The sequence below is a fragment of the Ursus arctos genome, unplaced genomic scaffold, assembly GCF_023065955.2.
Source record: "Ursus arctos isolate Adak ecotype North America unplaced genomic scaffold, UrsArc2.0 scaffold_16, whole genome shotgun sequence".
Classification (NCBI taxonomy): domain Eukaryota; kingdom Metazoa; phylum Chordata; class Mammalia; order Carnivora; family Ursidae; genus Ursus; species Ursus arctos.
The window spans coordinates 23,042,469-23,058,030 of record NW_026622830.1 but is presented as its reverse complement, the minus strand read 5'-3'; the positions used below and the strand labels follow the sequence as shown (position 1 = coordinate 23,058,030).

The following is a 15,562-nucleotide window of genomic DNA, read 5'->3' as shown; positions in this document are numbered from 1 at the left end:
GATGATGAAGATGCTTACTGAAGTAAAGCCTAAGAAGGAAGAGCAGGTGTGAGGAAGGTGACGGGCCGAGCTTGAGGTGCGAGACAGACGTCCAGGCCAGATCTGGAGCCCAGGGGAGAGTGAAGGACTGAGATTTGGGGCTGAAGCCTGGGGTGGATGAGGTCACCCATGGAGCCGTCCAGTGGGGAGAAATGAGACCAGGACAAAGGCTGGGGAAGGAGGCATGGCCAGCGAAGTAGAAGAAACCAGACTGAAGAAGGTACTGGAGAGAGGGGAGGGTAAATGGGCAACGGTGTGGGTCCTGACTGGCTGCCGCTGTGTGCGCCTTGCATGTGCTTGAGCACTCAGTCAGCAGCCACTTTCTGCCCCCGAGATAGATGGTGGCAGTCAAGGGACCTGCTCTCATGGATCAGAGGAACTTAATCTACATTTTGTAGACTCCACAAAAGCCCCAGGGCCTCTAAGAATGTCACAGTGAAAGTAGAGGGGGCCTGGAGCCTCTGTCCTCCCCTCCCCCCACACCCCCAGCCCTTCTGCAGCCATCCACACTCCCTCAGGGACCCCTCCATAGTTGGACTGAATGGTGCCCTTTCCCAGCCCTCAACATGCAGTTCCATAACTCCGCCTTTCTTGGAATACGCCAGGCTGTCACTGGGTCATAGCATGTCTGCCTTTATTGATTTGTATTGTGTAAACTGTCCCAGGCAGGTAGTAAGCTCAGGAAAAGGATGTACAACCTGTCAGAGCCTGTGCTTCTAGGGACACTCAGCAAAATGATGTGTGAGCCTGTGCGTGTGTCAGAGTCTGAGTATCCATGCCCTCTACATCCTCCCCAGCTCATCTCAGACCCACCCCTCCAGTCCTCCCCCTGGCCTCTCTTCATCTGCTTCCTTCTGCCAGGAATTCCTCTTCTCCTCCATCCATCCAATCCTCCCCATCCTTCAAGGCCTGGCTCAAAGGCTGCCTCCTTTGAAACTGCTCATCACTCCACCATCACCACCACTCTCTGCCCTTCCTTCTCCACCATCCTGTCACTGGTTAGCCTTTAGTTAGATACAGCTCTGTCTTGCCCGCCAGTGGTTTATGCATTTAATCCTTGTCTCCCAGGAACTGAGTCTGATTCACTTGTCAGCCCTGTGGTATGCTCAGTACAGGGCCAGGTACACAGCTTAGGTCAAAGAAGATACTGGTTGGTGTGCATGCCTCTGTGTGTGTGTGTGTGTGTGTGTGTGTGTGTGTGTGTGTGTGTGGTTATGTGCATATTTATCACCTGTGGATCCGGAGGGGTCTACTGTGTGCACTGAACGCATGGATTTTGTGTAGCCATTCATTTAGCCATATAACACTTATTGAGTACCTGTAACTAGAATTTTGAGTATTTGGGTTTATCACATGGACCTTTGTGTACTTACTGTGCATCATGGGTGTGCAGTTCGTGGATGTGAACCCTGTCAGTGTATTGTGTAGGCATTTGGGGCTTCTCTGTGATGTGCGTATTTTGTGTGCATGGACATGTGAACACTTGATAACAGTGTGCCATGTGCAAAAACACAATCTTAAGAGTCAGAGACGTGGGTTTGGGCGCTGGCTCTGCCACTGACTTGGATCTGACTCCAAGCAAGCCATTGAACTTTCTGGGCCTCAGCTTCCATATTTATAAAATAGGGAAGATAATACCTATGACCTTAGAAATGTATACCTCCTAGAGGTCTATCTTGTAGGATATTATGAGGATGAAGGATGAGAATTAACCGGTGTGAAGTGCCCAGCACAGTAGCAAATGGCAGGTACTGTGGGTTCCATTTCTGGGTGTGTGCGTGTGTGTGTGTGTGCATAAACAATCCTGAACCCAGTGAGTGTCTAACCTGGGCTTCTAGACACCCTCTACTCCCCATGCAGCCCCTGCTGGAGCACCCCAGAGTCTGGAACCTTGGTAAATCTAGAGTCTAAGTAGATAGTGGAGGGACACATCCCTGCTGGGAGTAGGACTAGGACTCAAAGCGGCTTCGGAGCAGCTTGAACTTGGACTTGTTGTACTTAGTGATGAGGTCCAGTTTGCTGTGGCCCAGGGTCAGCCGCTTCTCATCCCCAAACAGGCCATTGTTACTACCATTGTGATGTCCACCTGTGGGGACTCCAGGGAGGCCAGGCTCAGATCCTTGCCTGGCGCCCTGCAACTGATGATACTTGGTGATGAGGTCCAGCTTGCTGTGGCCCAGGGTCAGCCTCTTCTCATCCCCAGAGCCCACTCCAGCCTTTCGAGCAGTGCTTGGTCTGGGGAGACCATTGGACCCAGGACCCTCGCCCCGGAATGGGCCAAACTTTGTGATGAGGTCCAGCTGGCTGTGGCCCAGGGTCCGTCGTCGCTCATCTTGACCCTGCTTGCCAGCCCTGGCTGAGGAGCTGGCTTCAGGGGGCACTCTGGGGCCCCCAGCCTTGGGGGACTGTACCAGGAGGTCCAGTTGGCTGCGGCTGTAGTTTGCGGACAGTCTCTTGTCCTCTGGGATTCGATTGCCAGGTCTGGGGGAACCCGACTCAGGGGTACCCCCAGCACCCTGGGTCTGGGGCAGGAGATCCAGCTGGTTGTATCTCTGGTTTGGAGACAACTTCCTGTCCTCTGGGGCCTGCTCTCCAGGCCAGAGGGAGCCTGAGTTGGGGTTAACCCCAGAATCAGGGCCTCCAGCTTCTCTGGCTCTGGGGAAGGGGACGAGGAGATCCAACTGGCTCTGGCTCTGACTCATAGACACCTTCTTCTCCTCCACTGTCTCCAGGGCTGGGCCAGGTACCCAGCGACCTCGTTGGGGTCTACACTCCTGGCTTCCCAGGAGCCCATTCTCTGGGAGCCGGGACAGGGCTACAGTACCCTGGGGGAAGGGGAGCAGGGGGCGTTGGCGAGCAAGCAAAGGTAATCCCACTGCTAGGGTCAAGGGGCTGGCACCATTGTGGTTGAGGGCAGGAGAGGACTGGGACCATGGGGACACCCCCAGCTTGCCTAGATTGGACCTGTAGGGCCCTAGCAGGGAGCCATGGTTTGGGTCTGACAGCTGGCATTGCAGAGAGGGCTGGCCACTGGCCTCGCGGCGGGCAGGGCCCAGGGATGAGGACGCCATACCCATGTCACTGCAGCCACCATCTCCTGGTGGAGCGAGGTAAGAGGAATGGCCCATTAGAGGTGAGTGTTTGATGCTGCTGAGGCTGGTGCTGGAGGGTGAGGAGGATAAGGGGCTTGGCACACCACGCCCAAAGCCCACGGCTGCTGGGGGAGGACACAGTGCCCTGCGAGATACGGGATCCTCGCCACCGCAGAAGCCCTCCACAGGCCGAGACTCGGCATACAGACAGCGGAACTCCCGGTCAAAGTCTTCCACGATGCGGCCCCTCAGCTGCAGCACCATGCTAGTGTGGGCCTGGCTGCAAAGCCAGGTGAAGCTGGGGGCAGAGGGTCAGGGTCAGAAGGCAAAATGCAGGACCCTGGGGTTAGGCAGGGGTCACAACCAGGGGAGCGTATCAAGACAACTCTACCACCATGAGGACCCAATTGAGGGGGAGGGGGGTACAGAGCTCTGACTTAAGAGTCTGTGCTAGTCCAAGCTCAGCTTAGAGGACTTGGGCCCATGGCTTCCCATCTCAGGGCCTCATCTCCCATCTGTAAAAGGGACTATGGTGAGATTCCCTGAAGTCCGTCCAGTTCTGAGGTGCAAAGGCATTAAAGCAATCCTTCCACAGAATGAGCTCCTCTAGGTCCCAGCCTGGGGCTGTCTTGCTCCCCACACTACCCCCTGAGCCCTGCGCAATGCCTGGCACGTGGCGGTTGCTCGGTCCATGTTGGAAGGGATGGATAGATGGAGGCCAATTCAAGCCGCCAGATCCCGGGTGCCCTCACCAGCCAGTGGCGCAGCCCCCGGCCCCTTTCTGCCCTGTCCACATGCTCACCTGTAGCTGCCCGCCACCACCTGCTCGCAGTCAATGACGACAAACTTCTCCAGGGCCTGCCCCGTGAAGCGGCGGCCTGCCTTGCTGCAGTATGTGTCCCCACACGTGCTCCGCACACGCATATTCTGGGCCAAGAAGGGAAGGAGGTTGGGTGGTGCCCTAGTGAGAATGGGGCTCAAGCCATGTCTAAATCCCATGCAGTCTCTAACCTTAAACAGCTAAGGGAACTCAATCGCCCACTCCCATCGACCTCCAATGCTTACTGACCACCCAACTGACTCTTCTGCCCTCCCTGACTCCCCGCCTCCCCACCCCCCGTAACCGCCCCTGTTTCTCACTGACCGGCAGGTGCCCCCCATTGAGGTCCATCTTGTAGCACATCTCCAGGAAGTGCCTGAGGTGCTCCTGAGCCAGAAGCAGGTAGACGGGGACACCACGCCGGCTCGAGGCCTCCATGAGGTCACACAGAAGCTCCATGTCAGTGAACACATCCATCACCACAGCCACCACCTGGGGGATGTAGGGGAAACTCAGCCCTGCCTGGAACACTGGCCAGCCCAGGGGTAGGAGCTGGGGTCCCAGGAAAAGAGAACTGGGCTTAAAATCAGGAGGCCGGAGCCTGTGAGAATATCTGGACTGGAAGGGCTTTTAGCAACAGCCTAGCTCAGGGGTTCTTAATTTCGATACAGGGAGGTTCCACCGTCTCGAATGCCCAGAATATGCTTGGAAGTTTCTGAGTGCGTATTTTTGAGGACAGAGTGTTTATCTGTCATAAGCTTCTCAAAGATATCTGTGGGGAGACTGAGGCCCAGAGTGGGGGAGTCAGAAGCAGAACCCAGACCCCGATTCCCAGTGCCCCTTATACTCTCCCACTAGCTCTAGGCCTAGCTCTGTCGGAGGTTCCCTCCTCAATAATTAGAGCTGCAAGACAGTTATTGGGATCCTCAAGCCCTTTGCCAGACCTGCCTCAGTTTCCCTGTGAAGCTGCAGAGGTCTGGCATGGTATCTTATCCCCACAGACTCCCTCACTTCCACCCACACAAGGTGGGACCAAGTTTTGTGCTCAGTTGTGGGGCTGGGGCTTGTGGTCTCCTCCTACAATGGACTGCCTCAGAGAAGTCCAGAAAAACCCCTTGCACCATCAAGCCGCCAACTGCCCCTTTTTCCCCTTGCATATATGTGCTGTGAGAACTGCCTCTCCTCCTCCAGGCTGAGACACAAGAGGTGCAAGGCAAAGCGATCCAGTTCTGGAGCCAGACAGAACGGGATTCAAATCTGCACTCTGCTACTTCCAAGTGATGCGGCCTTGAGCGAGTTGCTTTAGCTCGGCAGGCCTCAATCTCCTCATCCGTTAAATGGGGACAATGATAGCTATATGTTGTAATTCTGGGGGTTATATGTGAAAATACTCAACACACGACAGGCACTCAATAAATGTTCCCTTCCTCTTGCCTGCTTGACAAATAAGGATGTTGGCCCACAGGAAAAGGAAGCACTTCCCAAGGTTACTCTGAGAGTCCGTGGCAGTCCAGAGTGGAAGCATGGCTCCTGGCCCAGAGGGTGGGGGTGTGGGGGTCTAGATGGGGTAAGGAGGCAAAGTGCTGGAGGATGCCTCCTTGGCACAGGCCTGGCCAGGGGTGGGGGGAACAAAGTCAGGCAGGGAAGATCAAAGGGGCAGGAGTGACGACAGCAGCCACCTCACTAATAACCCCATTCCCAGTGCCAATCAGGCCTGGCCCTCCCCTGCCTGGGGCACAGGCAGGTTTGCCAGGGAGGCTCTGGAGGTACCCGTGAGATCCCAGCATGCTGGCTCCTGATCTCTGCAGCAGGCACCCTCTGGGCTGCTCCCCCAGACAGAGACACTGAGCCTAACTCACCTCAGATCCTTCCTGGGGTCATCTGATCCATTCCCCTGCCTCCAGAGTCAGAGATCAGGGCTCAGGAATGAAGCTATGTTAGTCTGTGGCTGGAGCTTTCCCAGGTACCGACCACCCATACCAGCTCTGCTGCTTCTCTTTCTCCTGAGCCCCTGCTCCCCATCCCTGAGCCCAGAAGCCTCCATTCCTCTTCCCTTTTGGTGCAAAACTACCTTTGGAGCCCAGTCCTCCACTGCCATGCTGAGGCCCAGGCACCAGTGCCCCTTCCCTGCTTCAGGCCCAGCTGGAGATGCGGTAGGTGAGGGGTGAGGTGTGACTGGGGATATGCACCAGGAGGCAGAGCCCCTTCCTCTCCTCCCTGAGCAAGTTCCAGCCCCCCTCTGGCCTCCGTTTTCTCCTCTGTAAGTCAAGGTGGTGACTCAAATGTTCACCAAGGTTGGAGTTCTTAGTTTGGGATCATAAACCTTTCTGAGAATCTGATGAAGGCCATGGACCCTCTCCCAAGAAAGATGCAGAGGGGAGCCCTCCCTGCAATATGCACAATTTTGCATGCATTTCCAGAACGTGTGTGGACTAATGCTCTTGAATGCCAAGGGGTTACGAAGGTAAACATGCCCACCCTCTAGAGCAGAGGTTCTCGTCCCATGCTGCCCCCTAAGCTGCTGTATGGCCTTGGGTTGGTCCCTTTCCCTCCCTGGGCCTCAGTTTCCACAGCTGTGAAGTAAATGTCTGAAGAGATAAGGCCCTTACCGTGCGGGCCTGGCTGAAGAGAAAACGCAGAAGGTCCTTGATGTTCTTGGCCTTGTCCCGCTGAAAGTGGACCACAGCCTGGGTGGGGCTGAAGCCCGTGGCCTGTGGAACCTCAGGCCAGCCCAAGTCTAGGTCCGGGGGGTCTATGTCGGAGGCCATGGGGAAGTAAGTGCCCGAGGTGACTTCTGAGAGCAGGCTGAGGCGGTCAGGCCCTGAGGCTTCCAGTCCCTGGGTCTCACTGAGCTCAGGGCCCCCATGCACATGGCTGGTCATGTAGTCCACGTCCAGAGCGCTCAGGAAGGGCAGCTCCCGCTCCTCGGAGATGACCCGCAGGTAGGCAGCTTCGCCCCGCTCCAGGAGGGCGTCAGCGGCCAGCCGGGCAGCCTCACTGTGCTGGAGCACGAGTGGGGAGGCCTCCCGCCACCATGGCCGCTTCAGTTCCTCCACCCTGCCCCGCAGGGGTCCCGCCATGCCCTGGGCTCCCAAGTCCCCAGGGCCTAGGCTTCCGAACATGCCTGCCCACCTGGCTGCCCTCACCCTCCAGCAGGCTCCATGGGCTGCACGTTGGGGCTGGCTGCAGCAGGAGAGAGACACCAATCGAACCACTGCCTGCCTGCCCGCCCTGGATGTGCCAGGGCCCCCAACCTGTTGCCACCCTAAGTCAGAGCCATGCTCCGCCCCATTGCCCCTGGCCTCTAGAACTTGTCAGGTCAGCCTCACCTGTCTGCCTGCTGTTGAGACTCGCCCGCCCAGGGAAATGGCAGTGCCAGGCCCTTAGCACACACTCCTGCCCACCCCCACCCTGGCCCCACCCCAGCATCATCTGCCCCATCCCCACCAGGCTCCTAGCAAGCTTCCTCCAAACCCTGACCTTCCAGAGCCCCCAGGGAGGTTGGATTATGGTCCAGACGTACCCAGGCCTGCTCAGGGATACACACACACACACACACACATACACACCAGGGTGGATAAATGACTCAAGACATGGAGATAAAGGCGCGAACACATAAGCAGATGGGCTGACACATGGACAGTCGACACATGGACATAAGAGTATAGGCTGACATACGCAGACCACACATTTTGATCAAACTCATGTAAACAGACCCAAATGCTAATTCAGAGTCGAGCCGTAACCCCAAACCACGGTGGCTATCCCAAGCCTTGACACACCTGCACACAGGCCCTAAATAAGAACCGAACAGAGTGTCACACACAACTGTCAAGGACATCAACACCTGTCTGTCCCCATCCGGACCTCTCTGCTCCCATAATGGCTCTGCCACTCTCTACCTTCGTAACTGTGACACTCACAGTCCCCTGCCCAACCCCCAACCCTGGCTCTGAGCCCATCCTCCAAGGATCTAGAGTGGTGGCTTTCACCTTAGATCCCAGGAATAGCTGAGAAATGTTAAAATGCAGATCCCCAGGCTCCACCCATCTGAGATTCAAATCGAGGAAGTCTGAGTAAGTTTCTGGAGCCTGTTTTTATACGTACCCCGGCGCACCTGGGGCAGTGGGCCCAGGCCCACACCGGAGAAATGCTCTTCCAGATAGCTAGGTTTCCAAAACCCTCCACTCCAGGGATGCCCTTGGCCTGGCATGGGGCACGCCGCAGCCTTCCTCCACAACTCAGGCGCTGAGTAGTAAATGTTAGTAAGAGAGGTTGTTTCAGGGGCGCCTGGGTGGCGCAGTCATTAAGCATCTGCCTTCGGCTCAGGGCGTGATCCCAGCGTTCTGGGATCGAGCCCCACATCAGGCTTCTCTGCTGGGGGCCTGCTTCTTCCTCTCCCACTCCCCCTGCTTGTGTTCCCTCTCTCACTGGCTGTCTCTGTCAAATAAATAAATAAAATCTTAAAAAAAAGAAAAAAGAGAGAGGTTGTTTCAGAGGATGCAGGGCACCTGCAAGGTCAGGAGGCAAACAGAGTAGGCAGGTTTCTGTTCTCTGCCCCCAACAAAGGCTAGAGTCCCAGAGTCCTCAGGAGCATGGGTAGGAGGCTTTGCTCAGGAGAAGAGGGGTCAGCAGATGGCAGTTAGTGAGGGAGGCAGGCCAGGCAGACGTGGTCACAACGGTGCACAGTGCCAGCTCGAGGTGTCCCACTTCTAAGGAGGGCAGGAGACCGAACACTATGTCTCACAACCTTGTATGATACTGATTGCACTTGCTTTATAAGGTCATGTTCAGACCAGACACAGATCCTATGTCCACAGAGCTTCACACGGGGCCCAACACATTCATGGCAGGGGGCAGAGGGATTGAGAGGTTCCCATGTCGAGCTGGGCCCTGGGACCAAAGATGAATGGGGATGTGCCTTTGTCTTTGAGGAGCCTGGAAGGGAGGAGCCCAGGGGTCAGGGTAAGGCCAGGAGGTGAAATGTGGGGCCATTCCATCACATTCCAGGGGCAGGGGCAGAAATTGGAGCACCAGGTGCTCTAAGGAGGCCCTTCCCTAGGGGAGGGGAGGCTGCGTGAGGGGCAGGAGGTTGAGTAAGCAGAGCCACCGTGGGAGGGTAATGAGCTGTGGGGGTATCCAAGGAGGCAGGGCCTTCATTAGGGCCTTATCTCCAGCTTTGTTTAAGGGGAGAAGAGGGGCCTATCTGGGTTGGAGAAGTGCTCCTGGGAGGGGAGGCAGCGCGATTCTGTGTTGCTGAGTTCCTGTGTTTATCCCTCAGTGTTTACACGTCTATCTGATGATACATATTTTTGGCTATCTTTTTAAAAATTATTCTTAATTGTGGCAAAATACATATAACATGAAGTTTACCATCATAACCATTTTTTAAGTGTACAGTTCAGTAGCATTCAGGACATTCATGTTGTTGTGCAATCATCACCACCTTCCATCTCCAGAACTTTTTCATCTTCCCCAGTCGAAACTCTGTACCCTTAATTAAACACCAACTCCCCGTTCCCTCCTCTCCCCCAGCCTCTGGTAACCACCGCTCTACTTTCTGACTCTATAAATATGACCACTCTAAGCATCTCATCTGAGTGGAATCAAACAGTAGTTGTCTTTTTGTGACCGGCATATTTCACTTCGCATAATGTCCTCCAGGTTCGTCCATGTTGGAGCAGGAATCAGAATTTCCTTCCTTTTTAAGGCTGAATAATATACCATTGTGTGTCTATACCACATTGTGTGTCCATTCATCCACTGATGGACACTTGGGTTGTCTCCACCTTTTGGCTATTGTGAATAATGCTGCTTAAATGTGGGTGTACTAATTTGGCTCTAGATTTTTGTGGATTTCCCTCCATGCCCACGTTTGTATTAGATTCTCTCTCTCTCTAAGACTTTATTTGAGAGATAGCATGAGTGGAGGGAAGGGACAGAGAGAGAGGAACAAAAGATTCCCCACTTAGCAGGGAGCCCAATATGGGACGTGGGGCTTGATCCCAGGACCCCGAGATCACGACCTGAGCCAAAGGCAGACACTTAATCGACTGAGCCACCCAGGTGTCCCCCCGCCCCCGCCCTCTTTTTTAAGTAAGCTCTATGCCCAGTGTGGGACTTGAACTCACAACCCTGAGATCGGGAGTCACATGCTCTACCGACTGACCGACTGAGCCAGTCAGGCATCCCTAGATTCTATTTTTGTAAGTAAAAAAAAAAAAGAGAGAGAACCAAAACAAAACAAAATGCAAGAAAACACTGAATATTGGTAATTTCATATGGTTCAACTCAACATACCTACACATGCCCATGCATAACCATACCTCTATGCACGTATGTACGTGTACATACTATCTGTGATATTTGTATTTCTGCTTGGTTGTCTTTAGTCGTATGTCAGTGGATGTTTCCCTGTGTACGCATGTGTGTATGTGTACCTGTGTGCACATCTGGGTGCAGATCTATTTGTGTGCATGAGTGTCTGGGCAGCAGCGGAGGTCTTTGACCCTAACTCTGGAGTGCCGTACTGGGTGTGTGCACAGGGAGCTCAACCGAGAGAGGCAGGGATGGGCAGACTGAAGTGAAGTGAAAAGGGCTCCAAGGTAACCCTGACATCCTGATCATGAAAGCATGCAAATCAAATCAAATTCCCCAGGTGGCAGGACTGGCTGCCCTTGCTACGGGCTGAATGGGTAAAGGGCAATGGGAGGGTAGACAGGTGTATGCTGGCTTGGGGCTGGGCCTCGGGGTGGGGACCCAGCGAGATAGGAGCATACAGATAGCAAAGCCCAGCCCCCGGCGGCAGTGTGTTGGCACGGGCCCTTAATAACTGTTATTAAAAGGACGAAAAATATTGTCATGTCCAGAAGATGTGTCAGGCGCCTGCCTGGCAACACTCTGCCATCCTGGGGGCCATTTAGCCCTGTCTGTTGTCTCTCACAAGCCAAGTGGCGCCTGGGTAGGTGACTGTCATGTGGGGACGGCAGGGGCAGAGGCTGGGCTGTCGCTCTCCCATTGCAGGCTGCTCCGATGCCGACACTGCCACATACATTTTATTTCTGGGTCAGGGGAGACCATATTCCCGGGACAAGCCGCCAGGGATAGTAGGAGAGCCAGGGTGTGCCCAAATCCCTTGAATCAAGGTGAAGTGACATACCAGCTAGAGACACAGGACATGCGGTGAGGGTTCCCAGAGCTCGATATTAAAGGATGGGAAAGACTTGAAGGTGCGCAGGATGACAAGCAGGGCATTCCCGGGTGGAGGACTAGAGCGGCGAGGGCGTAGCTACGAAGGAAGATGGGGGCTGTGGCGCAGGGGAAGAGCTGCAGGCCACACGCTGAAGAGGGCCTTGCTAAGTTCCTGGCTCTGGTACAGACAGTGGCGCAAGGTTGGCAAGATTCCTGGAGCTGTGTTTTGGGATAATTTGCGAAGCCGACCCCCAGGGGGAGAGGGGCCTGAAGCACCAGACTGCCAGAAACCACCCAGATGGGTGTGGTCCTCTGTTCCTGAGCACCACACAGGCCTTCAGGAGGCCCCACCCGCTCCAGCACTTCATGGGTAAATTGAACAATCACAACTCTGAGTCACAGTGGCTCCATCCCTAAAATAGGTCCAACATCACCTCCTTCACCAGGTTTTTGAGAGGAATAAGTGGGTTAGTCTATGGCAAGTGCCTGAGAGGAGCAGTAGTTCAGTACATGCTGGATTCTAGAGCTTTCTGGCCATGAAAGGGCAGGGGCTTGGTGGAGGTCTGAAAACAAATGAAGCAGCAACCAGAGGAGCTCCCCTCGTCAGTCTCTGCCCTTTCTAGACCAAAGGCTGGCTCCGAATGTTAACATGGCCCTCTGGCTGTGTCAGTGGAGTGTGGCTCTGAGATTTGGCCTCTTATTCCAGCTCCCAGGAAACAAGGTCCTCTCCTCACCCTTCATACACAGATGAGCATTCTGGCAGGCAGATCACAAGAATGCAAATTTAGGAATTCCATTTTGGAAGGGTGGCTGTGTCTGGGGTCTAGACTGCAGACACTGTGATGGTGGGGTCTCCCTTCCCTCAACCCTCCCCCCCCATCCATTCATCCACCTCATTCCATCTGATGGTGGGAGACTTGTCCTCAAGAGTGTTTCCATACAGGGAGGGAATTCCCACTCTACTTTCCTGGAGGGGCAGGTGCAAGAGGACCACCCCCCTCTTTTCTCTTCACTCACCCTTCCTCTCCAAGGGAGGAGGATTGTCTGATTGGTGGCTTAGAAGGAGCTGGCCTGAAGCTTTCTACCCCACCCCCACCCTTCTCTCTTTTGGCTCTGTTGTAGGCAAAGATAGCATATTCTTCATTGATCTACATGGTAAACTTCCAGAGGAAGTTCTGCCCCTGTAATGGGGAGGGAGAGGTCTGCTCTTTGGGGGAGGGGTGGGGAGGTGGAGGTAAGCATGGTTAGTTTTAGGAGGTTTTTTTTTTTTTTTTTTTTAAAGATTTATTTATTCATTTTAGAGAAAGAGAGCACATGTGCAGAAGAGCCCGGGGAAGGGGCAGAGGGAAAGGAAGGAGAGAAGCAGACTCCCTGCTGAGCGCGGAGCCTGCCATTGGGGCTCAATCCCACAGCCCCAAGGTCATGACCTGAGCCAAAATCAAGAGCTGGACGATCAACCAACTGAACCACCCAGGCACCCCAAGTTTTAGGAGGTTATTAACAAGCACATTTGGCCTGAGAGTGAAAACTACATTCTTCAATCAGCTTTGTCAGAAATATTGGTAAAAAACCAGTTTTCGGGGCGCCTGGGTGGCACAGCGGTTATGCGTCTGCCTTCGGCTCAGGGCGTGATCCCGGCGATCCAGGGTCGAGCCCCACATCAGGCTCTTCTTCTGTGGGCCTGCTTCTTCCTCTCCCACTCCCCCTGCTTGTGTTCCCTCTCTCGCTGGCTGTCTCTATCTCTGTCGAATAAATAAATAAAATCTTTTAAAAAAAAAAAAAAACCAGTTTTCATGTCTGTCTGTCTGTCTCTTATGTCTTATTTCTCAATTCATTTTGAACCTGGGAGGAGATATTATCTAATGGTCTCTTAAGCCCCCAACATTATTAGTCCAGCTACCTCACCCTCCCCATCCTATCCCAACCTCTCCCCTCCCTCTGTCCATCCAGTTCATCCAATATGTATTTAATGCCTCCTTTAGGGCAGCACTGTGGTCCCAAAGATGAGTAAGACTTGTTCTCTGCCCTGGAGGAACTCACAGTTTAGTGGGGAAGGCAGACTCATAAATAATTATAAGACACAGGTTAAGCCAAGGTATAAACCATGTGCTTTGGGGTTTAGAGCTCATGACCCATTCCGGAACCTTAGAGCAACCATGTCTCCACCCCTCATCTCCACCAGGGTACAGCCCTGCGGCAGGCTTTTTCTCAGATGGTAACTGGAAGGTAAAGAGACATTTCTGGCCACAGGGAGAGAGAAAATTAGGAAGAAACAACCCAGCACAAGCCTATGGCTCTGGTTCACAACTGTGAACCTTGAGTGAGCCTCTCAGGATGACAGCCTCCTATGTATAAAGTAAGAAGGCTGGGCTGGAGGTCTCCGAGTCTCCTCTAGCACTCATATATTCCATCACCTTTTTTTCCCCCATCGCTGTTTGACATTACAGGTCAGTACTTGAAGACTGCCTTCCTGGGAATTCTCCAGTCAGGATCTCTAGGATCTTTTCTCCCCTCAGTAGGGAGTCTTCAAGTACTGACCTGTAATGTCAGGTCCTGGGTTCACCAGCATGGCTCCAGGGAAGTCTCCTGGAAGCCACAGATGATTTGCCATGGGTGGTTAACACTGGGGCAGGGGTGAGTGGGCAGAGGATCACGGCCAGGGCCTGGGGTCTGGCTTACCCCTCGCTAAGGCAAAACCCAGTGGTGGGGGTGGGCAAGACATAGCGGGATGCTGTGGGGAGGCTAGAAGTAGGCAGAACCAGGGAAACAAGTACAGGAGGACTGCTCCCAAGGGAAGAGTTCAAACATTTTGGGACCGTCTCGTTCTCTGCCCACCACTCTGTCTCCCTTCATCCCAATGGCTGATAACTCTAGGTTCCTTGGGCATCGAGACTAGCATTGGTTGGCCTTTCCCCTCTCAGCCCTCACCTCAGAAATCCCTTGTCCCCATCTGTGCTCCAATCTCTAGTCTCAGGAAAAAGTTCCTTCCTCCCCTCCAAAGCCAGGCTCTTGTTCTCAAGACCAGGCTCCCACTTCCAGAGTGATCTAATAATTCCTAACATTTATGGGAGGTCTCCTACTCCACTGAGTGCTTCACATTTAATCAGGCTCTTCCTCACCCCCAAGCCCATCTTCAGCTTTCTTCTGTGCTGCAAACACCTTAGTTCTTACCCTACTCTCCTAACTCCTGCCCAATTTTTCTCCATTTCTTTTCAGCTAGGCACCTACCAAGATACCACGGCTGCTGCCATACCCTGCCTTCTTAGCCCTCTGCAATCTCTGTATTCTCTCAAAAATCTCATTCCTGGAATACTCTAAAGCCTCATTCACTTACTCCCTGGCCCCAACTCCAACTCTGCAGCATGCAGCATTAAGAACCTCCTCCTTCTCGAAGCTTCCTCTCCCCTGACTCCTACCCCAGCCTCTACTTCCTATGCTGGTTCCTGCTCTTCCTACTCCTCCCCCTCCCACCCCACCCCACCCCTGAATGCTTTCTCCCACACCCACCCCAGTCCCTGGTCAGCCCTCTACATTTCACCTCTGGGAAATCATTCACTTTCATGATTTCAAGTGCCCCTTCTACACGCAAGTCAAGGCCAAAGTCTTTAGCCCCTCCATCCTAATCATCCCCTGAAGTCCAGCCCCTCTCTTGCCCTCCCTGGAGCACCTTCCACCTGGTTTTTTCCCATACAGATACAACCAACATACACCAAAAGCAATGGAGTAGGGCTCAAAAGAGAGGAGGCTGTTCAGCTTTGCTACAGGGTCACCTTGTACCAGTTTGTGGCAGCTTCTCTATGGAGCTGTTCCCCTATTGCATAATGGGGGTGATAATCCCTGTCCCATCCATCCCGTGGGATAATGTAACTGGCGCTTGGCAAAAACACAGCACAGAGAATTCTTCTTTTCGAGCTTCCCTCTTCTGCCTGACATCGCCATCTTCTGGTTCACAGGAGAGCTCTAGACGGCTTTCTCCAGGCTCCAGGAGCAGGGAGGTATCAAGTCCCTATGATTGCTCTGAAATATCTCTGGAGTTTGAGCTTCCCTCAGAATTCCTACAATCAGCCCCCAGGCCTCCAAGCCTAGATGGCTGGTTCCTGACCGAGCCGATCTACCTTGCATACCTCTGTACATCTTCACTCCCAGCAGGTCACCGTCCTTACCCGGAATGCCTGCCCGGGCGCAGCCTTACCCAGGCCACCCCCCACTCGTAGCCCCACCCGGCTGTCTGCAACCCTTTCTGCCTTTAGCAAACCACTCAGCTTGCCCACTTGAGTCTGAAGAAGCTTCCTACTCCGTGCCTTCCCCTAGGCAGCTCATTTCCTGTTCTTCTTTCCACCTACCTAAACCTTGCCCATCCCTTATGTCCCGACTCCCTCCAGGGCTTTTCTGAGGTCTAACCCCCTTGTTCTGATTTTTC

General features: G+C 54.0%; 1 protein-coding gene across 1 annotated transcript; it reads right to left on the bottom strand.

Annotated features, from left to right (window-relative positions):
* Nucleotides 1-651: 651 nt before the first annotated feature.
* On the bottom strand, nucleotides 652-12,377 carry FAM83C (family with sequence similarity 83 member C). The gene is made up of 4 exons (XM_026503365.4): nucleotides 6,561-12,377; nucleotides 4,276-4,443; nucleotides 3,934-4,058; nucleotides 652-3,429 (listed from the first exon to the last, which is right to left on the bottom strand). The coding sequence occupies exons 1-4, from the start codon at nucleotides 7,071-7,073 to the stop codon at nucleotides 1,989-1,991; spliced, it is 2,247 nt and encodes a 748-aa protein (XP_026359150.3). The 5' UTR covers nucleotides 7,074-12,377; the 3' UTR covers nucleotides 652-1,988.
* Nucleotides 12,378-15,562: the final 3,185 nt, after the last annotated feature.

Coding starts and splice junctions, on each gene's coding strand:
- FAM83C (XM_026503365.4), bottom strand. CDS start 7,073: ATGTTCGGAAGCCTAGGCCCTGGGGACTTGGGAGCCCAGGGCATGGCG. Junction 4,444..6,560: donor TCTTCAGCCAGGCCCGCACG/GTAAGGGCCTTA, acceptor TACATCCCCCAG/GTGGTGGCTGTGGTGATGGA. Junction 3,430..3,933: donor GTGGTGGCGGGCAGCTACAG/GTGAGCATGTGG, acceptor CTCTGCCCCCAG/CTTCACCTGGCTTTGCAGCC.